General features: G+C 44.1%; 1 protein-coding gene across 5 annotated transcripts in view; it reads left to right on the plus strand.

Moving 5' to 3' along the window:
* CDKL3 (cyclin dependent kinase like 3) overlaps window positions 1-27,531 on the plus strand; it is a 72,842-nt gene that overhangs the window by 14,815 nt on the left and 30,496 nt on the right. For 3 of the 5 annotated variants that reach the window (XM_030212209.1, XM_030212211.1, XM_030212208.1), the window contains exons 3-11: window positions 56-250; window positions 1,595-1,773; window positions 5,776-5,888; window positions 14,503-14,642; window positions 18,414-18,502; window positions 19,989-20,139; window positions 22,501-22,826; window positions 23,532-23,628; window positions 24,361-24,516. In XM_030212209.1, the coding sequence (XP_030068069.1) occupies window positions 56-250; window positions 1,595-1,773; window positions 5,776-5,888; window positions 14,503-14,642; window positions 18,414-18,502; window positions 19,989-20,139; window positions 22,501-22,826; window positions 23,532-23,628; window positions 24,361-24,516 (1,446 nt within the window). The remainder of the gene's footprint in view (window positions 1-55; window positions 251-1,594; window positions 1,774-5,775; window positions 5,889-14,502; window positions 14,643-18,413; window positions 18,503-19,988; window positions 20,140-22,500; window positions 22,827-23,531; window positions 23,629-24,360; window positions 24,517-27,531) is intronic. The other 2 variants (XM_030212210.1, XM_030212212.1) reach the window with 2 other exon arrangements.

Consider the following 27,531-nt stretch of genomic DNA (forward strand, 5'->3'; position numbering starts at 1 on the left):
TTCTTAATATCAAAGTAACAATTCAGTAGTATGTATCATTTTTATTTCTATACAGCAATTTCGACATGAAAACTTGGTTAATCTGATTGAAGTATTTACTTGGAAGAAAAGATTGTTTTTGGTGTTTGAATTTATTGATCACACAGTCTTACGTGAGCTAGAGCTTCAACCTAATGGGCTGGATAGTAAAAGACTTAAAAAATACCTTTTTCAGATCATTCGAGGACTTAGTTACCTTCACAGAAACAATGTAAGTACCTCGCAGAATCTGTGAAAACTACTCCAGAAAATCAGCTAGTTAACTAATGACTTTTCAAATACTGTGCCTGCTGCATAAAACAGTATTTGGTGCAGTTACAAAGTGGTCAATTTCCCAAACCATTTATCCAAGTAAAGAGGCCTGTGTGGAATTACCCTTCTTACAGTGGCTGAGACATATGCACAGGGTTCAGAAAACACCTGTTTTTAGCTGTACTAGAAAGAGGAACCTTTAGGTCTGGAGAATAAAGCAATGCATATGCTTTTCATTTTCAAAAGTGCAGGTGCTGTTTTCCCCTCCTCTCCACCACTCACACAAGTGGCAAGTGTATAGGGATAATGTTGTAACATGTGAGAAGCAGGAACATCTTGAGGTAGAATCGTTCCTGTGTGACATGGCCCCTAGTGCTTCCGTCTCACCCTCTTGTGCTATTGCCATTGCAAGGGAAGACAGTACATGGGGGAGTGAATTTTGTGTCCCTGTCTTCCCTGTGCTGCTGTACTGCTTGCACAACCTTTGGGATGGCTCTGGTGAGGTCCAAAGAGAGGCCTATTTTGTAATCAAAAATTAGGCTTCTATGTGCCTTTATAAACTACGCTCCCAGAACCAGTCTTAACTGGGTGCGAATACCCGTACACAAAGTTACACCTGCTACGAGGGAATGTGTAAATGTGTACATGTGCTGTGTATGTACTCTATTCTATTTTTATTTTTTTTGTTTATTGAAAAAATAAGCAAGTAATCTGAAAAGCAGAGCAATAAGAGCAATCAAATGGCACCTCCAACAACCCCCCCCCCCCCATGTTCCATCCCCCCCCCCCTGAAAGAGACACAGGTGCTTAGCCATCAGTAGCACCAGGGGCTGGGACAAACCTCCAGGGCTCATAGCATTGCCAAATTTTGGAAAACACAGCTAATCATCCTGCCACAGTCCTGTCAATTTAGACATTTGAAAAATAAAGCCCAATTTGCAGAGAAGTTGAGGAATGGGTGATAGGGACTGCTGCCGCCACGCCTGGGCCAAGGCCAATTTGACCGCCACAAAGAAATGAATCACCAGTTTATGTTGTTCCACCGTGATCTCGGCAGGCTTAAATGGAATAAACATGGCCTGATCATGTTCTGCCCACATATATGCTCTCCCTGCAGTTCGTTGCTATAACACTTAATTGCTACTTTATAGAATAGAACCAAGTGCACATTCACATATTGCTACCAATTAAAACGCGTGTAAGTGGTGCATATGTCAAGGTGCTGATTAATAGAATTACCTCCAAAATGTCTAAGGTTTACACTGTTATATTTAACTTGCTTTTTGCATTTTGCAATTTCCAGATAATACATCGTGATATTAAACCAGAGAATATCTTAGTCTCTCAGTCTGGAATAATTAAACTTTGTGATTTTGGCTTTGCTCGGACACTGGCAGAACCTGGTGAGACTTACACAGATTACGTGGCAACACGCTGGTACAGAGCTCCAGAGCTGCTGTTAGGAGACCCTGTATATGGAAAGTATGGGCTCTTCATATTTATTTCCTTCTTCTAATAGCTTTCTCTTACGTATTCTTTCCATCTTTTAATATCTTACTGCTCAGCCTTTCCAGTGCCCTGTCATTTATGCTCAGCAGAGCTAAATCCTATTTGATGTGCTGGGTATGAGGTTGTTCCATCAGTGTTTAGTATTTTGCATAAATAATTGATATAATTGTAATGCTTTTAGGGATCCTTTTACTAAAGTGCGCTGAAAAATGGCCTGCGGCAGTGTAGGCGAGGGTTTTGGGCGTGCGCAGAGTCATTTTTTAGTGCACCTGTAAAAAGGCCTTTTTACAATTTTTGCTGAAAATGGACGTGCAGCAAAATGAAAATTGCTGTGTGTCCATTTTGGGTCCGAGACCTTACTGCCAGCCATTGACCTAGCCATAAAGTCTCACACGTTAACCAGGTGGTAATGACCTACATGTGCCAAATGTGCACAAAATACATTTTTTGGTCGTGCAGCAAAAATGAAGTTACCGCAAGAACCACGTGGTAGCCGTGCGGTAACTCCATTTAGGTGCTTGTTGGGCGCACTTAGACGCTTACGTGGCTTAGTAAAAGGGCCTCTTAGTCTTGTAACTTGCCAATCTGCCTTCTTATATGTTTGGAGACAGTGGGTGTTAGCTAAGTGTTCGGCTTTTTTTCTTTTAGAAATAAGATGAACATAAGTGGTTTTGGAATAAATAATAAATGAGTTATTTGCTATTTGCAATAAGAAACTGAAACAAATAATGAAAAAAAACAAATGTATGTTTTAAACTAAGGACCAAAAAATTTAATAAATGAAAACGGACTTAAAAAATTGAAAAAATACACTATGAGGTTTTAAGATCGATGATGATCATCACAACCCCAGTGAAAGACGCTAGAATTCAAGTCGGCGTTCGGGTGTATTGAGGTTTTTTTTCCTCGTGCTAGCAAGGTCAGTAATACGTATCTTGCATCAATACTGGACTCTTCAACATTCTCGTCTAATTTGATTTTTTAGAGCCACAGTTATTTTTCTCTTTGTTTTTATGACTGTGATTGAGTGGAATGTGCTCCATATTCCACATTATAAACGTTATCTGTAACAAAATTTACACAAAAAGAAACCCTTATTTATCTATTTTATTACACAAATGCATACTGTATATTGTGTGACTAAAATTCAGTCAATATATAAGGAAACTGTTGTAGTACATAAAGGGGTCCTTATACAGAGCTACGGTAATCACTAATCCATGCGTTCCACAGTACTTTCGGGATGTAAACATGCTACCCATGTGTTAAAAAAAGAAAATGTGTTTTTTGATGCAGAGGGTGTGTCTGGGGGGATGGAGAGTGGGTGTGTTCTGTGCTAATCGGTCAGCACAGCTACATTTCCACATGCTAATCGCTTAGCACATATTTAGTGTGCGAGTCCTTACCACCTACATAGCTAATCTGTTGTAATGTCCACGCACTAATGGCAAAATTAGCATCTGGCCATTAATAGATAAAACAGGAAATTTGGCCATTTTACCCCAGTGGAAAAATGACCTTAGTGCACAGGAAAGACTGGCTTAAAGGTGTGCTAAGACCACTTTTTACTGCTGTTTGGTTAAAGGTAGGGTTACCATATTTTGTCCTCTCAAAAAGAGGACACATGTCCTGCCCTTGCCCCACCCACGCCCTGTCCCTTTCATATCCTAACTCCGCCCCCTGTCACATATTTCCCTCCCTTGCCCCCCCCCCCCGTCACCTTCCCTCCCCTTACTATCTATGGCCCTGGTGGTCTAGTGACCTCTTCGGGGCAGGAAAGAGCTCCCCTCTTTCTTGCCCGGAGCTCTGTCCTTACCCTGCATCCTGTTGTTGTGACGGTCTCGGGATTCAAAATGGCCACCGAGAGTTGAAGTCTTGCATCAAAAAGAGGAAGTGTCCGGGTAAATCCGGACATATGGTAACCCTAGTTAAAGGGCCCCTTCACATAGTAGCAGTAGTAAATGACAGCAGATAAAGATCACATTGACCCATTTAGTCTGCCCATTTGATATTCTTCTATTTCGAGCAGATGAGCACATAAACTCCCATTCTCATATAAATTCAAAAACTCTTTTCCAAAACTCACTCTGTCCATTTTTTTTGTCCATTTTGAGTTATGCGATTAATTTTGTTCATCAAGGCAAGATTCATTTACTGTGCCAAAATTCACTAAGTCCATGGATTTTAATGACTGTGTTAGTGTCAATTGGAGTCTTGGAAGTCGGCAACTATTACACTAATACTAAAGCCGGAGGAGGAGTGGCCTAGTGGTTAGAGTGGTGGACTTTGGTCCTGGGGACCTGGGTTCGATTCCCACTGCAGGCACAGGCAGCTCCTTGTGACTCTGGGCAAGTCACTTAACCCTCCATTGCCCCAGGTACAAATAAGTACCTGTATATAATATGTAAGCCGCATTGAGCCTGCTATGAGTGGGAAAGCGCGGGGTACAAATGTAAGAAAAAAAATACTCTGCAAAACTCACTTGGTCCAAAAGCCGCTACCTATTTTTCTCCAAAGTGCTACTGATGGACTGAGTGAGTTTTGGAAACGGTTTCTTCAGTTGCTGACTGGCCTATTTGTGATGCCAGTATTTGATCATGAAGGAGCATAACCTGCATGCAGTGGCAGGTGCAGCTGTGGCCCCCTTGCTGGGCAGACTGGATGGATTGTGCAAGTTTTTATCTGCTAACAAATACGGTGTGACTGTTTAAGCAGATTTCCTGCTTCAGGCTTCTTTGCACTGCACAGGTCTCCCTGCAGACTCTCAGGGTTCACAACAGACTTCCCTCTTTTTAACACAGAGAAAGCTAATCATTTTAGATAGAATGTCGAAATTGTATTTGTACATCCAGGTTGGGACATGCACGGTTCTGGTCCTACTTTAGAAAAGGATCTGCTGACATAGAGGCTTTTCTAAAATATATCCAGGAACATATGTCTATAGGAGCAGCATGTTTGGCAGGAACATCATTTTAAATTCTAATTGGGAAAAAGTTAATGGAGGAAACTCAGGAATTTACACATTTAAGTGCCAACATTAGCAATACTTGGCTTAACCATATATTGTTCCAAGACTACATCATATAACTGCATGTATGTGGTTGACATGTTGGCAAAGTTCCAACCAGGGTTCAATCATGAATTTTTTTTTTTTTGTTACATTTGTACCCCGCGCTTTCCCACTCATGGCAGGCAGGCTCAATGCGGCTTACATATTGTATACAGGTACTTATTTGTACTTGGGGCAATGGAGGGTTAAGTGAGTTGCCCAGAGTCACAAGGAGCTGCCTGTGCCTGAAGTGGGAATCGAACTATAACACGCAGTGGCAGGCGTGGCTCAGGCCTCCTTGTTGGGCAGATGGGATAGAAAGTGCAGTTCTTTATCGGTCATCATTTACTGTGTTGCGTAACTCATATGTAATATGTTATCTCAGAACTCACATGTGTGTTTGTTTTTTTGAGAATTCCATATTTAAAATGTTTTCTTTGCTGATCATTGTATTATTTTCTGTTAGTGTTTCTTGATATAAAAAATATAAACAAAAGTTTAATAAAATTATACTGGTTATACAGTGAATGTGATATATACACACACACACAAATTGCAAATAGAGCTTCTAAAATAAGGGTGCATGTATACACACAATAAGTTTTTTTTTTGAGTGCTTAGTGTTCTGATTCATTACTTACATGTTTTTGGATTGTATTAAGAACACTGCCGTTGTTTTGATTTTTTGCCTTTATGCCTTTATAACATTGGCACAACTTACATGCCTAAGTTCCTTTCCTGTGTTGGATCTCTGTTAGAAAATGATGTTATTTATTTGTATGGAGTTGCTCAATATTTTGTCTCAGATGTCATCTGCTAGTGGTTGTTGAGAAACTGTCCTGATTTTTCTTAATCTTTCTGTGCATGCAATACCCATGTTGTTTTGTGTTAGCTGTATTGCTCACCTTCTGTTTTATTGGTGTTAGGCCTGTTGACATCTGGGCTTTGGGTTGCATGATCATTGAAATGGCCACTGGAAAAGCATTTCTACCAGGCAGCTCTGATCTGGATCAGCTCCATAAAATTGTGGCAAAAGTAGGTGGGTGTAATTGAACTGATATATATATTCCATAAGAGTATTATGAAAAAGAAAGGTCATTTGTTGATGAAGTATCACATGATCCCCATAGTGTCAAGGTGTGCGCAAAACTAACCCATTTGGAGAAGTTGCCCCCGTGACATAGAAGTTAATTTTGTTTGTGAATTGCACAACTATTTAGAACAGCATAAATTACAGATAAAAATTTGTATTTTTATGCAGTTGAAACAGGTTGATATTCAAAGGTTTTGTCCAGTTGCTTTCAGGAGTAAGTAGGACAAACCTTTCTGTTTCAATTCTACACCTCACCCCCAAATGATTGGCTAATTTTGTCCAGTCAAAATGTAGACTGTGCAGATTTTAGCCACATAAAAAGAAGCCACCCTAAGGGTGTTCCAAGGATTTGGTTAAACCCATGGTTAGCTCTAAATAGTAGACCTAAAGTTAATCAGAGAACTATATCCAACTTTATATTGGATATATAGTCTGACTTTCTCCGAGGACAAGCAGGCTGCTTGTTCTCACTGATGGGTGACGTCCACGGCAGCCCCTCCAATCGGAACACTTTCTAGCAAAGTCATTTGCTAGTCCTCGCGCGCCGATGCGCACCGCGCATGCGCGGCCGTCTTCCCGCCCGAACCGGCTCGTGCCGGCCAGTCTTCTTTTGTCCGCGCTCGGTACGGTCGTGTTTCGCCGTTCGCGCCCCAAAGTTGACCTTGCGCGTCGTTTTATCGACTTCGGTTAAAAAAAAAAAAAAAAAAAAAAAGAGGTGTCGGAAGGAGACCTTTATGGTTTTCTCCCTTCCCGTACTTCCAGTCTTTGCCCCGGTAAGTTTTCTTTCGTCGTCGGGGTAGGCCCTATTTAGGCCTCGGTCGAAGTTTTTCTTCCCCCTATTTTTGCGGTGCCATTTTCACCATTTTGAGTTTTGATCTCGCCGGCGCGATTTTTCCGCCCATGACATCGAAGTCTTCCAGCGGCTTCAAGAAGTGCACCCAGTGCGCCCGGGTAATCTCGCTCACTGACAGGCACGCGTCGTGTCTTCAGTGTCTGGGGGCTGGGCACCGCCCTCAGGCCTGTAGTCTGTGTTCCCTTTTACAAAAGCGGACTCAGGTAGCGAGGTTAGCCCAGTGGAACATTTTGTTCTCGGGCTCTTCGTCGGCATCGGCACCGGGAGTATCGACTGCTTCGACGTCGTCGGCGCCTGGACCTTCATCTTCGCCCCCGATTGCATCGAGGCATCGGCCCTCTACATCGGGGCGACATCGGAAGGCTGCGTCGGCGTCGGTATCGAGACCTCCTCGGCTGCTGATGTCGTCGGACGGTGGTGCTTCATCTGGAGTGCAGGTGAGGGCTGTCCATTCCCCTGCTGGTGGCGGTGAGCCTTCGGGTGGGTCTCCCCCCATTCCGAGGGCTCCTGCGGTACAGCCCCCCCGAGACCGACCTCCTTCGGTCTCGGCCCAGAGGAAGCGACGGCTGGATTCTACGTCCTCCTCGTCGGTGCCGGGAAGCTCCAGTGACATGCTTCGTCCCAAGAAGTCGAAGAAGCATTGTCACCGGTCCCCTTCCCATGTCGGCACCGAGAGCTCTGGGTCGCCGAGGGAGTCGGCACCCAGTAGGCATCGGCACCGAGAGGACCGCTCGCCCTCTGTTCAAGAGGTGTCGATGCGCTCCCCTTTGGACAGCCCGGAACAGCCTCCACACCCGGAACAGACTCTGACATCGACGCCTGCATCGGCTTCCATGCCTTTTTCTACAGCCGCTCTGAACGAGAGTCTCCGGGCCGTTCTCCCAGAGATCCTGGGAGAGCTGTTGCGCCCTACCCCTCCGGTACCGGGGGTGCTTGTGCCACCGGTACCGTCGAGCGAGGCGCCGGCTGGCCCATTGTCCGGGGTGAGGTCTCCGACATCGACTGCGGTAGCCTCCCAGGAAGGCTCCCCGACTACGTCCGCGGAGGGAGCTTCGCCGGTGCGGGCGAGGGAGTACCTCTCGACGCTCCCACCGTGGCCTTGGTTCCACGGAGTCGAGCTGGGCACGGTTGCAGACACAGGTCCGTGAACTTGTGTCTGACACCGATGGTGAGGCCTCGTGGGAAGAGGAAGAAGACATCAGATATTTCTCTGACGAGGAGTCTGAGGGTCTTCCTTCTGATCCCACTCCCTCTCCTGAAAGACAGCTTTCCCCTCCTGAGAGCCTGTCTTTCGCTTCCTTTGTCCGGGAGATGTTTACGGCCATCCCCTTCCCGGTGGTTGTGGAGGACGAGCCCAGAGCTGAAATGTTTGAGCTCCTGGACTATCCTTCTCCACCTAAGGAAGCGTCCACAGTACCCATGCATCTTGTCCTCAAAAAGACATTGCTGGCGAACTGGACCAAGCCATTAACTAATCCCCACATTCCCAAGAAGATCGAGTCCCAGTACCGGATCCATGGGGACCCAGAGCTGATGCGCACTCAGTTGCCTCACGACTCTGGAGTTGTGGATTTGGCCCTAAAGAAGGCCAAGAGTTCTAGAGAACATGCTTCGGCGCCCCCGGGCAAGGACTCTAGAACCTTGGACTCCTTTGGGAGTAAGGCCTACCATTCTTCTATGCTCGTGGCCAAGATTCAGTCCTACCAGCTCTACATGAGCATACACATGCGGAACAATGTGCGGCAGTTGGCGGGCTTGGTGGACAAGCTCCCCCCTGAGCAAGCCAGGCCTTTTCAGGAGGTGGTCAGGCAGCTGAAGGCGTGCAGAAAATTCCTGGCCAGAGGGGTGTATGACACCTTTGATGTTGCGTCCAGGGCCGCTGCTCAAGGTGTGGTGATGCGCAGACTCTCATGGCTGCGTGCCTCCGACCTGGAGAATAGAATCCAGCAGCGGATTGCGGACTCGCCTTGCCGTGCGGATAATATTTTTGGAGAGAAAGTCGAGCAGGTGGTAGAGCAGCTCCACCAGCGGGACACCGCATTCGACAAGTTCTCCTGCCGGCAGCCTTCAGCCTCTACCTCTACAGGTAGAAGATTTTTCGGGGGAAGGAAGACTGTTCCCTACTCTTCTGGCAAGCGTAGGTACAATCCTCCTTCTCGACAGCCTGCGGCCCAGGCTAAGCCCTAGCGCGCTCGCTCTCATCAGCAGCGTGCGCCTCAGCAAGGCCCCTCGGCTCCCCAGCAAAAGCAAGGGGCGAGCTTTTGACTGGCTCCAGCAGAGCATAGCCGACATCCAAGTGTCAGTGCCGGGCGGCCTGCCAGTCGGAGGGAGGTTGAAAGCTTTTCACCAAAGGTGGCCTCTCATAACCTCCGATCAGTGGGTTCTCCAAATAGTCTGGTAAGGATACACCCTCAATTTGGCCTCAAAACCTCCAAATTGTCCACCGGGAGCTCAGTCTTACAGCTTCCAGCACAAGCAGGTACTTGCAGAGGAACTCTCCGCCCTTCTCAGCGCCAATGCGGTCGAGCCCATGCCATCCGGGCAAGAAGGGCTGGGATTCTATTCCAGGTACTTCCTTGTGGAAAAGAAAACAGGGGGGATGCGTCCCATCCTAGACCTAAGGGCCCTGAACAAATATCTGGTCAAAGAAAAGTTTAGGATGCTTTCCCTGGGCACCCTTCTCCCCATGATTCAGGAAAACTATTGGCTATGCTCTCTGGACTTGAAGGACGCCTACACGCACATCCCGATACTGCCAGCTCACAGACAGTATCTGCGATTTCAGCTGGGCACACGTCACTTCCAGTACTGTGTGCTACCCTTTGGGCTCGCCTCTGCGCCCAGAGTGTTCACCAAGTGCTTGGCTGTAGTAGCAGCGGCACTTCGCAGACTGGGGGTACACGTGTTCCCATATCTCGACGATTGGCTGGTGAAGAACACATCCGAGGCAGGAGCCCTGCAGTCCATGCAGATGACTATTCGCCTCCTGGAGCTACTGGGGTTTGTGATAAATTATCCAAAGTCCCATCTTCTCCCAGTGCAGAAACTCGAATTCATAGGAGCTCTGCTGGATTCTCGGACGGCTCGCGCCTATCTCCCAGAGACGAGAGCCAACAACTTGTTGTCCCTCGTCTCGCAGGTACGAGCGTCCCAGCAGATCACAGCTCGGCAGATGTTGAGATTGCTGGGCCACATGGCCTCCACAGTTCATGTGACTCCCATGGCCCGCCTTCACATGAGATCTGCTCAATGGACCCTAGCTTCCCAGTGGTTTCAGGCTGCTGGGGATCTAGAAGACGTGATCCACCTGTCCACGAGTTTTCTCGAATCCCTGTATTGGTGGACAATTTGGTCCAATTTGACTCTGGGACGTCCTTTCCAAATTCCTCAGCCACAAAAAGTGCTGACCATGGATGCGTCTCTCCTGGGATGGGGAGCTCATGTCGATGGGCTTCACACCCAAGGAAGCTGGTCCCTCCAGGAACGCGATCTGCAGATCAATCTTCTGGAGTTACGAGCGATCTGGAACGCTCTGAAGGCTTTCAGAGATCGGCTGTCCCATCAAATTATCCAAATTCAGACAGACAATCAGGTTGCCATGTATTACGTCAACAAGCAGGGGGGCACCGGATCTCGCCCCCTGTGTCAGAAAGCCGTCAGCATTTGGCTCTGGGCTCGCCATCACGGCATGGTGCTCCAAGCCACATATCTGGCAGGCGTAAACAACAGTTTGGCCGACAGACTGAGCAGGATTATGCAACCTCACGAGTGGTCGCTCAATTCCCGTGTAGTGCGACAGATCTTCCAGGTGTGGGGCACCCCCTTGGTAGATCTCTTCGCATCTCGAGCCAACCACAAAGTCCCTCAGTTCTGTTCCAGGCTTCAGGCCCACGGCAGACTGGCATCGGATGCCTTCCTCCTGGACTGGGGGGAAGGTCTGCTGTATGCTTATCCTCCCATACCTCTGGTGGGGAAGACTTTGTTGAAACTCAAGCAAGACCGAGGCACCATGATTCTGATTGCTCCTTTTTGGCCACGTCAGATCTGGTTCCCTCTTCTTCTGGAGTTGTCCTCCGAAGAACCGTGGAGATTGGAGTGTTTTCCGACCCTCATCACGCAGGACGAAGGGGCGCTTCTGCATCCCAACCTCCGGTCCCTGGCTCTCACGGCCTGGATGTTGAGAGCGTAGACTTTGCCTCTTTGGGTCTGTCAGAGGGTGTCTCCCGCATCTTGCTTGCTTCCAGGAAAGATTCCACTAAGAGGAGTTACTTCTTTCTATGGAGGAGGTTTGCCGTCTGGTGTGACAGCAAGGCCCTAGATCCTCGCTCTTGTCCTACACAGACCCTGCTTGAATACCTTCTGCACTTGTCTGAGTCTCAAGACCAACTCTGTAAGGGTTCACCTTAGTGCAATCAGTGCTTACCATTACCGTGTGGAAGGTAAGCCGATCTCAGGACAGCCTTTAGTTGTTCGCTTCATGAGAGGTTTGCTTTTGTCAAAGCCCCCTGTCAAGCCTCCTACAATGTCATGGGATCTCAATGTCGTTCCCACCCAGCTGATGAAACCTCCTTTTGAGCCACTGAATTCCTGCCATCTGAAGTACTTGACCTGGAAGGTCATTTTCTTGGTGGCAGTTACTTCAGTTCGTAGAGTCAGTGAGCTTCAGGCCCTGATAGCCCAGGCCCCTTACACCAAATTTCATCATAACAGAGTAGTCCTCCGCACTCACCCTAAGTTCTTGCCAAAGGTTGTGTCAGAGTTCCATCTGAACCAGTCAATTGTCTTGCCAACATTCTTTCCCCGTCCTCATTCCTGCCCTGCTGAACGTCAGCTGCACACATTGGACTGCAAGAGAGCATTGGCCTTCTATCTGGAGCGGACACAGCCCAACAGACAGTCCGCTCAATTGTTTGTTTCTTTTGATCCCAACAGGAGGGGAGTGGGTGTAGAGAAACGCACCATATCCAATTGGCTAGCAGATTGCATTTCCTTCACTTACACCCAGGCTGGGCTGGCTCTTGAGGGTCATGTCACAGCTCATAATGTTAGAGCCATGGCAGCTTCGGTAGCCCACTTGAAGTCAGCCACCATTGAAGAGATCTGCAAAGCTGCGACGTGGTCATCTGTCCACACATTCACATCTCACTACTGCCTGCAGCAGGATACCCGACGCGACAGTCGGTTCGGGCAGTCAGTGCTTCAGAATCTGTTCGGGGTTTAGAATCCAACTCCACCCCCTAGGCCCATCTTTGTTCTGTTCCAGGCTGCACTCTCAGTTAGTTGGTAAATTTTTTAGGTCAATCTCAGTTATGTCCTCGCCGTTGCGAGGCCCAATTGACCATGGTTGTTGTTTTGAGTGAGCCTGGGGGCTAGGGATACCCCATCAGTGAGAACAAGCAGCCTGCTTGTCCTCGGAGAAAGCGAATGCTACATACCTGTAGAAGGTATTCTCCGAGGACAGCAGGCTGATTGTTCTCATAAACCCGCCCGCCTCCCCTTTGGAGTTGTGTCTTCCCTTCTCTTTGTCTTGCTACATATGAGACTGGCCGGCACGAGCCGGTTCGGGCGGGAAGATGGCCGCGCATGCGCGGTGCGCATCTGCGCGAGGACTAGCAAAGGACTTTGCTAGAAAGTGTTCCGATTGGAGGGGCTGCCGTGGACGTCACCCATCAGTGAGAACAATCAGCCTGCTGTCCTCGGAGAATACCTTCTACAGGTATGTAGCATTCGCTTTATTCAGGCTGATTAATCTGGGCCGCATCATAGTAGGTCATCAAACATTAACTCATAAAAATTCCATAAACATTGAATCAATCAGCTTATAAATTGTTTCACCTGTATTTCAGTCATTGCTTTACAAAAAAATCTTATAGGGAGGAAAAACCTCAGAACTCATCTGGTACATATATCTCTCTCTCAAATATTGCTGGGTAGAATTACCTCGTCGGCTTAAAAAAAAACCCTCTCTAATATTTATTTATTTGGATTTTGCTTACACCTTTTTCAGTAGTAGCTCAAGGTAAGTTCTCTGTCCCAGGAGGGCTCACAATCTAAATTTGTACCCAAGGCAATGGAGGGTTAAGTGACTTGCCCAAGATCACAAGGAGCAGCAGTGGGATTTGAACCGGCCACCTCTGGACCGGTGCTCTAACCGTTAGGCCACTCCTCCACTCCTGTTAATTCATAACATAAGAATAGCCATACTGGGTCAGACCAATGGTCAATCTAGCACAGTATCCTGCTTCCAGCAGTGGCCAAATTGGTAGCACCATTCCATGCTACAATTCAGTTCCAATATATTGATAAACATCTTCAAAACTTTGTGCCAAAATCTTTGAAACTTTGGAACCACTTATCTATGAAATCTTCACAATGCTGGAAATACGGTCCCACCAATGGTGCTGGTTAAGCTTGCTAACTGCAGCAGTTTTTGATAATACTGGTCTTACAAGCCCTGATGCAGGTTCTTAATGAAATGCTAGCCACTGTTGGTGAGACTGTATTACCAGTATTGTGAAGAAAGTTTTGAAGTTTTTTCACAATATATTGGCACTGAATTGACTGTATAGTTGTTACTATTAGGAAGGGTTTTTTTTTTTTAGCCGATGAGGTAATTCTACCCACCAGTACTTGAGAGTTACATAAATCCTTGCCTATAAGGTATTTTGTAAAGCAACAACTGGAATATAGGTGAAACAATTTATAAGCTGATTGTTTCAATGTTGATGGAATTTTTATGAGTTAATGTTTGGTGGTGTACTGGTTCCATCGGCTCCTCATTATTGGTATTTCTTCAACATCATGTTAGGCCCATACTGTTTAAACAGCGCTGACAAAAAGATCTTTCCTAGGACACTGTACCTCAGCTATCAAGAGTGTTCCGTTTTTAAAGTCCTTCTGTCTTCTCTTTCAGCCTCTTATTTCTGTTGTTTTTCATATAGGGCTTCATTTTATAGCAAGACGTTTATGTGAGAAGTTTCAAAAGGGGCTTATTTTATAAAAATAGGCTTTGATATCCAGCCCCAACAGCTCACAAATGCCTACACACAAATTTAAACCTACTGCAAAGGTGCAGATTTATTCATGTACTTTACATGGGTAAATTCATATTTTAGAGACTACACACACAGATTGCAACTGTCACTGCTCCTCTACCTAAACTACCACCCAGGAGTGCCTATGTGCATAAATGTAGGCATATGCTTTCCATGCACATACTTTGGGTTTCTTTTACATAGCTGTTCTAGCGATTTTTGTGCGGTAAATGAGAGGAAGCCAATTAAATTCTTATGGGCTTCCTCTCATTTGCTACTTGGGAATCACTGGTGCGGTTTAGTAAAAGAAGCCCTTTATTTGCAGATATGTGCTCATATAATTTTATAAAAGCTCTTTTCTGCGTGCAAAGCAGGCTTTATATGCTGAAATTTTTTTTTTAATTATCCCCATATTGCTATGTATATATTTTAATTTTGACAGAACATGTGAACTGATGGTAATGGTGCAGAAGCAGATAATTTAAGTTTGTGATTTGTAACAGATGCAATTTCAGAATTACATGGATCCTGTATGCACACATCTATCTGTTAAGTAGCAAGAATGCTGGTTTACGTTGAATTAAACAAACAAAAATCATGCAAAATGTTGCTGTAAATTCAAATATCTCCTAGTTACCTCATAACAGATTATCAGGGCTTTCTTTCCTTTTAGATAAATTGAGTCCACGCCTCCAGGAGCTCTTTGAGAGCAATGCGGTCTTTGCTGGGGTGGTTCTCCCGGAGGTTCATCATCCTACGAATGCAAGGAAAAAGTATCCCAGATTAAGCCCATTATTGGCTGATATAGTACACGTATGTTCAAAGAGATTTGAGTTTCTAAGTTAGAGTAGTATTTTAAGAATATGTTTGGAAAAAATTGAGTTGTGCATTGTCAGGCCATTTTGTTATTTTCTCATTTATATTTATTTTTTTCCACATATACTGGTTTTCATCTTAGTGCTCGCTACACTTTTACAATGCACATAAATATTTTAAAGACTGTTTTTCTATTGCATTTTAACCAAATATTACAGATACTGTGTGTTGAAAAGCTTAATGACAAATATTTTGTTAACTTTTGTTTAATTTTAGGTGGGAAAGGACACAAAATAAGAGATATTGTTGTTTTTATACTTTAAAAAGACAGCATATTCCTGCTTTTTTTTTTTTTAGCTATTTAAATTGTAGCTACTATAAAATTTGAGTGTCTTCATCTCCTAGTATTGCTATACCATAAGTAAGTGAATGAAATTATGTCAGTTTTATTCACATTTTATGTACTTCCTACAGGGTATATGACCATGATGTACCCAGTATAGTTAACACTTACTCATATCAAGTTAGTACTTGATATTTTGAATGTATTCAGTTTATGACCATATCCTTTGTATGGAACACTCCCCAAAATATCTTGTCATTACTGGCATAGAAATTCAAACACAAATAGTCTTTTCCATTTCCTCTTCTCATTTTATGTACAAAAAATGGCTATGATTTTCCATCTTGCAGATGTATTCCCTTTTTCTAAAGTGAGGTGAATTTTTACACAAACATTAACGCTCATTAAGTGCAAAGGCTGTGCCATAATTGAAAAGGTGAGTTCTAAAACCTAAGGGGGTCTTTTACTAAGCTGTGGTAGCGTTTATAACTCGCGGTAGAAATAAGCAGGCGGTAAACACCGAGACACCCATTATATTCCTATGGACGTCTCGGAGTTTACTGGCAGCTGATTTCTACTGCAAGCTAAAAACACTACTGCGGCTTATTAAAAGACCCCCTAAGTACAAAAACCTGTTCTCTGGATAAAATGCAAGTTTATATTTGCAGGAATTCTAGCCGACATAAGAAAGATTCTGTATTTAACAGGTTTTGGAGCTCTATAATGTTTTAACCATTTTGCTTACTTTTACCCTATGGCTTTCTATAAAGGCGATCTTTTTCTGGTATGAACGTACTTAGGTTTTGGAACTCACCTCATCAGCTGCTGGCGGTGTTCCCAGTATGTCCTTAGCAGTTAACTTACTAAAATGTCCTTCACAGAGCAGTTAATGTGCATGAACTTTATGCCTCCTCTTGAGGAGGTATTAAGTGAACCTGTGCAAGTGACAGTGTGTGGTAAGTACCTTATGCAGTTCCCACCCCCAACAAAACATGCAGTTAACATGCAAATTAGCATACACTGTCACCCTACCCCGGTACAGTATATGTTAATTTGTGCATTAATCCACTCATTCTATAAACTTGCGCTCCCAACTTGATGCTTAGTGTGCAAAGTTGCGCTCCCAAGTTGTAGAATAAGATCAGTTATGTGCATAACTTAATTTAATAATTAGAGGCTAATTGGTTTTAGCACTCAGTTATTGGGCAATAATTGGTGTTAATTGGCACTAATTAGCAGTTACACACATAACTGCCCATAGTTGGTATTCTAGAAAATGTGCATGCAATTTCCGTAGCACACAACTGCAAGGGGGTATGAACCTGAGAGGGGGCACAGATCTTATAAAGTACTTGTAGTTAAGTGCCTAATTGCTTCAGTTAGGTACAATCATTTTTACAGCAGCCATTTAACTAGTGTTAAGTGCTCGCGCCTAAATTTGAATGTGTAACTGCAGACTTAAGCTAGTAATCTATAATGGAATTTCACACATGATATAGAATTCATACTCATCACTTATCATCCCGGTGAGCTATAGAGAATTACCCCCTAACTGCTCAATATGTGTTAGAAAAATGGCCCCATAGTGCTGTGTAATATAGGAACATAGATGAGTGCAGAAGAAGACCAATTGACCTATGTTATTCCAGTTGACTCTTCCAATCATATATTTTAGCTGCCAAACATACCAAACAAGTTGGGACTTTCAAAATGTACTGAGTATTTTACAAAAGGCTCGCAGAACCCATAGCCTTTTATAAAATATGCATAAGAATGTAGGAGTATGTGTGTATTTGTTGGCACATACAGTGGAAAGAGCCATTTTACAAAATAACATATTCAAAGAGAGCAGCTTCATATAGGGTATTACATGTATATGTGACAGCTTTTGTAAAACTACAATACAAAAGGAGCCAATTAAGGAAATATTTCTAAACCTAAAACGTTTGGCTTTTTGAGGTAGTTTTTTTTAGGCCAGAGAAATAAGCATAATTGACCCTCACTCACTTAAAACTCCAGATCCAAATGAGCAGTTAGTGTACACTTACGTGTTATTCAGAGTATCTTGTCTGCTGCACCCCTGTGTAGCCTGCCAGATAGACCTGGCTAATCTAATATAATAAAACGCACCCTCAACGTTCTGAGAACAACGTTCTATGAAGCCATCTGACGTCACTCCCAGGCTGAAGGGTTCGTGGATTCGTGGTGTGAAGCCTTCAAGCCAGCCAGCCGTCTCTGCCCCGCTCTCGCATCAAACCAAACAAATCCGGAAGCGAAGCGTCAGGGAAGGAGGCGGCGCTCCCGACGTCTAGCCTTCCCTTCGCTGTGTTCCGCCTTCAAAAGAAGGCGGAACACAGCGAAGGAAAAGCTAGACGTCGGGAGCGCCGCCTCCTTCCCTGATGCTTCGCTGCTGGAACCGCCACGGAGGTAAATTTAAAAAGAAGAAAAAAAAAACAAAGGGATGCATGGATGCGAAGGGGGGGGGGGCATGGATGCGAAGGGGGGGGGGGGAGAAGAGGGCGGGCCAGGCTGGGACATGGGAGAGAGAGGAGCATGGAAGGGAGAGAGGGGACTTGCTGGAAAAGGATGAATGGAGGCGGCAGGGGACAGAGGAGCATGGATGGGCATGGATTGGGAGGGCAAGGCTCAGGGAGAGAGGGGAATTGCTGGAAATGGATGAATGGAGGGGGCAGGGGACAGAGGAGCATGGATGGGCATGGATTGGGAGGGCAGGACTCAGGGAGAGAGGGAAATTGCTGGATAGGGATGAATAGAGGGGACAGATGGGCATGGATGGATATGGATTGCAGGGCAGGCCTCAGGGAGAGAGGGCAATTGCTGGATAGGGATGAATGGAGGGGCCAGGTGACAGAGGAGCATGGATGGACATGGATTGGAAGAGCAGTGGGAGGGCAGGACTCAGGGAGAGAGGGGAATTGCTGGATAGGGATGAATAGAGGAGACAGGTGACAGAGGAGCATGGATGGGCATGGATTGGAAGGGCAGGACTCAGGGAGAGGGGAATTGCTGGATAGGGATGAATGGAGGGGACAGATGGGCATGGATGGATATGGATTGCAGGGCAGGCCTCAGGCAGAGAGGGGAATTGCTGGATAGGGATGAATGGAGGGGACAGATGGGCATGGATGGATATGGATTGCAGGGCAGGCCTCAGGCAGAGAGGGGAAATGCTGGATAGGGATGAATGGAGGGGGCAGGTGACAGAGTAACATGGATGGCCATGGATTGGGAGGGCAGGGCTCACACTTTCACTCTGACTCTCAAACAGTCACTCTCACATACACTCTCCCAAACATACACACTCCGAGGAAAACCTTGCTAGCGCCCGTTTCATTTGTGTCAGAAACGGGCCTTTTTTACTAGTATGACTAATAAGGTAATAGTTTGTGTATTTTGTTTTACAGTCTTGTTTACAAATCGATCCTTCTGATAGAGTGTCAGCCACAGATCTGCAGCAGCATGACTATTTCACCAGGGAAGCATTCCAGGACAAGTAAGTATTATATTAGATCTGAAGACTAAAAGCTTGCACTTTTTCAGATTGCTGCACATTAAAGTCTATATCAACTGCTAATATTTCACATAATAGAGCTATGAGAGTACTTTTGTAAGGTGGCATCTGCTGTGAGTGTGTATTCAGGTGCCTGTTGTAGGTCACTTTTATAAAGACAAATGCCTACATTGCATGTATGGATATTTACACCTGCCCTGAAACACATGTAAATGCCCCATCTATATTTTTTACGTATGTACGTAGCATAGCATATTTTATCATCAATGCGTGTACGTGTGCTCTCTGTGCAGTCTTCTTCCAAATTCGGTTTTGTACATGCCTATTGGCAAAGTACACACCATCCTATCAAAGCATTGGTCAGTATTTTATAAGAGACTACTTATGCACAAACATGACATCAGGAAACTATCCCCTTTTTGCATAATTTGGACAATGTAATTGCGAGGAATGCATATGATATTAATTCTGATTACTAATTATAATGATATGTGAGTAGGTCTTTAGAAAATTTTAAAATCTAGTTTAAACTTTAGAAACTCTGATTTTTACATTTTCTTTTACCAAACTGCGCTAGCAGTTCCCGCGTGGCAATGCTGACAAAGCCCATTCAAAGTGAATGGGCTTTGTCAGCATTGTCGCACCAGGAATCGCTAGCTTGGTTTAGTAAAAGAGGCCATGAATTTTTTTTTTAATTTACCCTACTAGTCTTTTTTTTTTTTTTTTTTAAATACACAGGTTAATTCATTGAAGCTGGGTTGTTATAAGATGACAAATTGTCATTATGATCATTTTTTTATTTAAGTTCTTTTTCCAATTCAAAAAAAATATTTTGTAATAGCTAAAAGTACTATTTGAGAAAGATATTTTCTTATTTATTTATTTATTTATTTGTTGCATTTGTATCCCACATTTTCCCACCTACTTGCAGGCTCAATATGGCTTACATATAACCGTAAAGGCATTCACTAATTCCGGTATGAACAAATACAGGTAGTGAGAGGTAGAATAAGGTTCTTATGTGAAGAATCGTAGAGAGGAAGAGTTATTTTATGTCCATTGCGAGCTATAGTTTCCAAGAGAGGATAAGTGCATTATACATTTACAAAGTCTGTATATAGCAGCTGTTATTGAATACATTTTTATTAAATAAACTTTTGTTGTTAAGCAAACGTCTTTCCAGACTTTGGCATCCATGGTCAAACTCCCACTTTTTCTGTCTTATCTCTGTGTTTTCCCATGGGACTTTTGAGTTCTCCGCCTTTTGATGGATACTCTTGAACTACTTCCATTGTATTCAAATCTATCTCATGTATATTCATTGTGGGTATCATGAAAACCTGACTGGCTAGGTGTGTCCTGAGGACTGGGTTGAGAACCCCTGATTTAGATGATAATTACAAAACTGAATTAAATACATGTATATGGTATATACATTAAGGTGTATAGGCATTATTTTTGTTTTCAGGTTTATGCAAGAACTTCAGGCTAAATTGCTACAAGAAAGGAAAAATAATACTTATGGAAAACTTGGAGAAAACAGAGAATTGGACTGTGGAAAAGAAGACAAAAGAGTATTTCAAGGAAATATATCACAGGGCAGCATAAAATTCCCAAGGGTGAGAACCAGATCTTTCTTGATAGACTTTAGTATGTGTTGGTATCTTTATAATTGTGTGAAAGAACAAAGTGGGGTATAATCGAATGGGGCGCCCAAGTTTTCCTGAGGACGTCTTTGCAGGACGTCCAGGCAAAGGGGCGGGGAAACCTTTATTATCGAAACAAGATGGACGTCCATCTTTCATTTCGATAATAGGGTCGGGGATGCCCAAATCTCAACATTTAGGTCGACCTTAGAGATGGTTGTCCTTAGAGATGGTCATCCCCAGTTTTCGGCGATAATGGAAACCGAGGATGCCCATCTCAGAAACGACCAAATGCAAGGACACCAATCGGGCACCCTAGGGGGCACTGCAGGGGACTTCACAAATTGCTCCCAGGTGCATAGCTCCCTTACCTTGGGTGCTGAGCCCCCCCAAAACCCACTCTCCACAACTGTGCACTGCTACCATACCCCTGAAGGGTAAAGGGGGACACCTACATGTGGGTACAGTGGGTTTCTGGTGGGTTTTGAAGGGCTCACATTTACCACCACAAGTGCAACAGGTAGAGGGGGATGGACCTGGGTCCGCCTGCCTGAAGTGCACTGCACCCACTAAAACTGCTCCAGGGACCTGCATACTGCTATCGGGGAGCTGGGTATGACATTTGAGGCTGGCATAGAGGCTGGAAAAAATATTTTTAAAGTGTTTTTTTTAGGGTGGGAGGGGGTTAGTGACCACTGGGGAAGTAAGGGGAGGTCATCCCCGATTGCCTCCGGTGTTCATCTGGTCAGTTTGGGCACCTTTATGAGGCTTGGTCGCAAGAAAAAATGGATCAAGTAAAGTCGGCCAAGTGCTCATCAAGGACGCCCTTCTTTTTTCCATTATCGGCCGAGGACACCCATGTGTTAAGCACGCCCCAGTCCCACCTTCGCTATGCTTCCGACACACCCCCGCGATGGAAAGCAGTTGGGGACGCTCAAAATCGGCTTTCAATTATGCCAATTTGGGCGACCCTGGGAGAAGGATGCCCATCTCCCGATTTGTGTCGAAAGATGGGCACTCTTCTCTTTCGAAAATAAGCCTGAAAGTGTCCTTGTAAAATGAAACCGATCAAAAATAATATTCAGTGATATTTTCTTTTTTTTACGTGAAAACTTAGGGCCTGCACTTCCTAAAAAAACTATCTGTTAGGGTCCAGCTGGAAAAGGTACTTTGAAGGTCCTATTCAGACCTTTTGACAGTGATATTCAGAGAGTGGTGGAGGATGACCGCTTTATTACAGGGCTAACTTTTGTGTTGTCATTGGCACTCTATGAGTAGTAGTAGTGGGTTGTTGGACAAGAGAATGGCCAAAATGTTCACTCAACATGGTACCTCAACTCACCAAAGTATGTTCAGTGATATCACTGAGTGAGCCTCATCTCAGTGCTTCTCATTAATGCTGAGTGTATTGGCTTCTGACTTGTCAACGTTCATTTTCAGCCCTTCAAATCTTTCGCATTGTATGGTAATTGGCATGATTGTTGAGATCACCCAAAGAACATTTACAAATAACAGAACATCGTCCTCAAAAGATATATTTTCAGTTCCTTCCTCCCTATTAGCAACCCTCAAACAGAGGTTCTAATGTCAAGATGAGCAATAATGGGGACAGTAGACAGCTCTGACTAGTTCCACTCTGAAGAGCAAACACCTGTGTAACTACCTTGTTAATTGACAACTGCACAATAGGGCTAGTGTATAACATCTGTATCCATCTTACAAAGGTGCACTGAAAAATGGCTTGCGGGTTTTGGGCGCACGCCAATCCATTTTTTAGCGTGCCTGTGAAAAAGTGCTTTTATTTATTTTTGCTGAAAATGGACATGCTTCAAAATGAAAATTGCCGCGCATCCATTTTGGGTCTGAGACCTTACCACCAGCCATTGACCTAGCGGTAAAGATGCGATAACTGGGCGATAATGACCTATGCGCGCCAAATGCCACTTGGTGCTCGTCCGTTATGCATGCCCGAAAATAATATTTTTCAGACACGCCTATCGGACGTGCGCCAAAAACGAAATTATTGCAAGAGCCACGTGGTAGTCGGGCGTTAACTCCATTTTGATGCTTGTTGGGCGCGCATTGATGCTTATGCAGCTGAGTAAAAGGACCCCAAAATGTTTCTCAAATCTCGGGTCAGTAGAGCTGCTCCTTTTCCCTTTGGTGTTCATGGGCCTTTGATCTCTACTTCTCCCACAATCATAACTTTAAAGTGTTGACGTATAAGGCGGAGCAAGGGAATATAGCTTTCAAAACATTTAGAAATGTCAGTATCTGATATATGGAATATTTTGTATTGAGTTTGTAAGAACTTCGATTATCTGTCTCTTTCAGGAAATTGAAAAAGACAAGAAAAACAAAGACAACAAATGTGAAATGAAACCTTCTAAAACGAAAGGAGGAAAATCACAAATTAAAATGTCTGAAGAAGATGAGCCTTTAGAGCTCACTACCAGCCAGTCCCAGGTCGTTCTAGAATTACCTCAGGAAAATAACTCTCTTGGCCCTGAAATAACTTCCTCCATGGATCCAGGAAAGGATTCAACCGGTATGAAGGAAGACCTACAGATAGCAACCAATATGACAATGCCACTTATCAATACCATCAGTGGCAGCCTTACTGCTGCAAGTAATTTTGGTTCACAACTCACCAGTACTAGGTTAGTACAGGACAGATACAACTTTGTTGCAATGATAATACACTATTTTGATGCAGCCTTTCACTATTGCCAGTCAGCAATGTAGAAGTGCTTTGGTCCACCTTTATAAATCTGTGATTTAGTGTGGAACGTTTATGGAGCTAAAATGCACCAAGAATTGTTTTTAACTTCATGGAGGCATCCCAGCCTCCAGCTGAATACTTATCAGAATGCCTGCAATTCAGGATCTGCTATAAATGAGAAAAATAGCTTTATAATAAAAATAAAATATTTTCAAATAGGCTCTTTTATAAATTGTATTCGTGGAAATATTTCATCATAGTTGGCTTATGGTTGGCCATGCTGTAATGTTGCTTTAACATACTTGTTCTATCAAGGCTGCCAGGGTTTTCTCTAGCTATATTTAAATATATCATGAAAGCCTGTCATTGGTCTATATACTTAAGTTTATGCCTAATAAAATGCAGTAAAAATTTGGGATGTGAGGAGGAGAAAACGGAGAAACATTGATCAGGGTGATAAGGCAGTCATAACTCACCCTCCAATATATAATGTAAATGGTATATATACTACTAACATTTTTTTCACCAAATCCTGGTAGAGAAAGAAACTGTTTTGACTTACAATATTTTCATTAAAGACCTTTTATGTTCCTGTTTTTTAATTTTCCACGGTGTATAAATCTTAAATGTTGTTCATCTGCAGTAGGTTAATGGAAAGGCCAAAGAAGAGAAGAAGTCCTTTACAGGCTCTGGGACAAGTTGGTCCTAACAATAAACAAGAGGAAGGATCCATGAGCCAGGTATGAGAAGAAATTTAGCGTCATCTTTGTTTTTTTATTATGGTGCCTTATTCCTTTCATTCTATCAATGGTTGTTGAAATGTTTGGCAATAAAAGCAAACAAAGAGGTCCTTTTACTAAGGTGCAGTAATGAGATTAGCGTGTGCTAAATGCCGCACAGTCCATTGTATATCTATAGGCTGCATGGCACTTAACTTAGCATGCACTAAATCTGTTAGCGCACCTTAGTAAAAGGACCCCAAAAATTGTAGTCTTATGGTCTATTTAATTAGGCCTGCTAAGAATGGCGAGATGTTTCTTTGAAAAACTGCTGTCTTTTATAACACAGTACGTATTCTTGAAAGTATGCTTTCTGGGGATTATAGAAATGCCAAAAGATAGATATATCTAAGGGCAATCGTAAAACACTTCCTAAAAAATTGTCTTCACCCTGTCTTCCCCATCCTCCTAGTACTTCCGTGCAGGAAGTTTGAATTTATAGAATCTGTCCGTAGATATGTATCTGTGGTCCTTCCTTGGCAAGAAATTTTCAAAATGAAAATATGTAGAGAGTTTCCCTTTTGAAAATGAGCTTGCAGGCTTACAGACAAAAAGTACCTGCAGGCCTGATGCAAGATGCTGACCAAGGGAGAGGATGTGGGTTTTTAAAAATCTCTTAGTCTGAAGTTTATTTGTATTTTTCTTCCTTTTTGCAAATCCTTTTTTTTTTCCCTTTTTCTTCCTAATTTGGAGAAACACAAAGGCAAAATAAGGGGATTTCTTTCTGACCCCCTGAGACCTTTCCAGCTTTGGCAAACTTCAGTGATTAAGCACCTAGCACATCAATCTGAATTCTCGCCTGAAGGCTTTGTTACTGGTTCATATCTGGAGGCAGATGGCCAACTGGAGGTAAAACTATTGTTAAGCCTTAACAAGAGGTCTGCTAAATGTTCTATTGACCTCACTACCTGGCAGAGCTTGCTTAAGTCATGTGCCAGGTAAGGCACTGGCTTAGGGTGCCAAAAGCCTGCCTCACTGGCTCACTGTTGCAAATAGCCCCGAGCACACACAGATGCATAAAGCTTTCTTCTTCCCTGCCCACTGCAGAATCCCAACCCCCTCCCATGGTATCCTCAGCCTCTTCCTTTGCTCTCTCCCCTTCCTCGCCTGTGTTTTTCAGTACAAACAGGGAAGAGGAGGAGAGTGGCTGCATGCCAGACCATGTCCTCCTCCTTTGCTATGCTGGCTCCGACTGGGGGAGGATGTGGCCTGGCATACAGCTGCTCTCTTTCATTTGGGCATGTTTTGGGTGGGACTAGGGCAGACCTTCAAAAAATGAGCATTTATTTCCCATTTTAGAAAGGGAATGAGAGTCAGTGTCAGATCGATGTCAGGATTTACACCTGTTCCCTAGGACATCTGTTTCAGGAAAGTGCTCCTATTGAGAAGCATTAGGGGAAGTTGCCCTCTTAATCCCCCCCCCCTCCGTGCTTGATGTCCTCCCCCACTCCCCCCCAAAAATGCAAACTAGTAAGGGATGCTGGGCTCTGTGACACCTTTAGTAAAAATAAATGTTAATGTTTCTAAAGTGGCTAAGATAAATGTTTATGTTCAGGCACATAACCATATATTTTGCTGTTCCACAATGTAAATGTTTATGTGCTCATTTTAATCCTTTGATATTTTAGAGGTTTATTTTTCTAAAATGGATGTTCGTGCTACACATAACCAGCATATAGTCCATTTCTCCATTTATTTTATAACAGGCTCTATGTTGGCAGATCTGTTCCAAAATACTAGCAAAATTTCAAACATCCCGACCCAGATATCTCAGTTCTAGTTTGAATGATTTCTAAAATTCTGCTCCATATAAATAATATATAGGTCACTATCAGGGGCATTTTCGAAAGAGAAGGGCGCCCATCTTCCAACACAAATCGGGAGATGGGCGTCCTTCTCTCAGGGTCGCCCAAATTGGCATAATCGAAAGCCGATTTTGGGCGTCCTCAACTGCAGTCCGTCGTGGGGACGACCAAAGTTCACAGGGGCGTGTCAGAAGCGTAGCAAAGGCGGGACTGGGGTGTGCTTAAGAGATGGGCGTCCTCGGCCGATAATGGAAAAAAGAAGGGCGTCCCTGATGAGCATTTGGTAGATTTTACTTGGGCCATTCTTTTTCACGACCAGGCCTCAAAAAGGTGCCCAAACTGACCAGATGACCACTGGAGGGAATCGGGGATGACCTCCCCTTACTCCCCCAGTGGTCACCAACCCCCTCCCACCCTAAAAAAAATTAAAACATTTTTTTGCCAGCCTCTATGCCAGCCTCAAATGTCATACCCAGCTCCATGACAGCAGTATGCAGGTCCCTGGAGCAGTTTTAGTGGATGCAGTGCACTTCAGGCAGGCAGACCCAGGCCCATCCCCCCCTACCTGTTACACTTGTGGTGGTAAATGTGAGCCCTTCAAAATCCACCCGTAACCCACTGTACCCACATGTAGATGCCCCTCTTCACCCCTTAGGGCTATGGTAGTGGTGTACAGTTGTGGGGAGTGGGTTTTGGGGGGGGGGGTTGGGGGGCTCAGCACTGAAGGTAAGGGAGCTATGCACCTGGGAGCAATTTGTGAAGTCCACTGCAGTGTCCCCTAGGGTGCCCGGTTGGTGTCCTGGCATGTGAGGGGGACCAGTGCACTACGAATGCTGGCTGCTCCCACGACCAAATGCCTTCGATTTGGTCATTTTTGAGATGGGCTTCCTCGGTTTCCATTATCACTGAAAACCGGGGACGACCATCTCTAAGGATGACCATCATGTTGAGATTTGGGCATCCCTGACCGTATTATCGAAACGAAAGATGGACACCCATCTTGTGTCCTTAGAGATGGGCACCCTTAGAGATGGTCGTCCCCGTTCGATTATGCCCCTCCACATATAACTTTTGTCATATGCATCCCTTCATCTGCCACTAATAGAAAGTTTTGGAAATGTGCTTTGACTTTTAGCCCGTATAGCATATGACATATTAATCAGAGTATGGTGTATATGTCTCTCGACTCATGAAGTGATCAGCCAGTTTTCTGGCCTCCTAGTAAAACTGAAGGCGCTAACTCTTGAAAGGGTGCTTTGCCTAATAACTCTTACAAGTGAGACAGACTCGTGACATTTTGTTATCTCTGTGGCCACATGTTCAGTCCTTTGTAGATGTTGCACTTGGCTACATTTCGCCCAGTACAATCATGATCCATGTAGTATACATTAGAGCCTAAAGGTCTCTGACAAATTCATGAGAGAGGTTACTTCAAGGACAAATGTGTTAGTGAAGTGAATTGTCATGCATGAGGTGCAGTCATTGAAGGGAATGAGAGCAATGTGGTGGAGCTGAGACACTATTTCTTTTATTGTTTTTTTAACTAATATAATTGTGCCAGCCTTTCCAACATTAATACTATAATGTCAGGATAGATTTAAAAACCTTTTCTCAACCCAGTAATATACTTTTCCTTATTATTTTCTTTTATCAGTTTTTCCTACACACACTTTGAAGACATTCAAATGAAGCAGCGTGTTGATTGAAAGTCTGAGCAGGTGTTTTTAGTCTCTTGCTCTTACTTGGAGCTGAAATCCCAGTCAGACCCTGTTTGTTTTGTTTCCTTCAATCAGTTACAGATGGTAGTGTTATTAGAGGAAAGGAAGAATGAGGCTCATACCTATTATAATGAAGTTGTTAATATATTACACAAGTCTAAGAAGAGATTAGCTTAATCATGCTTGAAAAAGAGGGTTTATTTGGTTTTCCTGAATTATCTTTTTAAACATAGGATTTGATTATTGCTGATGCTGATGTGACAGTGAGGGTTATATTAAAAATGTATCATTCATTGTCATCCATACCAGACCAGTCCAGACTTGTGGGTTATGTCCATTCA

Source organism: Microcaecilia unicolor, chromosome 8 (genome assembly GCF_901765095.1).
Source record: "Microcaecilia unicolor chromosome 8, aMicUni1.1, whole genome shotgun sequence".
NCBI classification, from domain to species: Eukaryota; Metazoa; Chordata; class Amphibia; order Gymnophiona; family Siphonopidae; genus Microcaecilia; species Microcaecilia unicolor.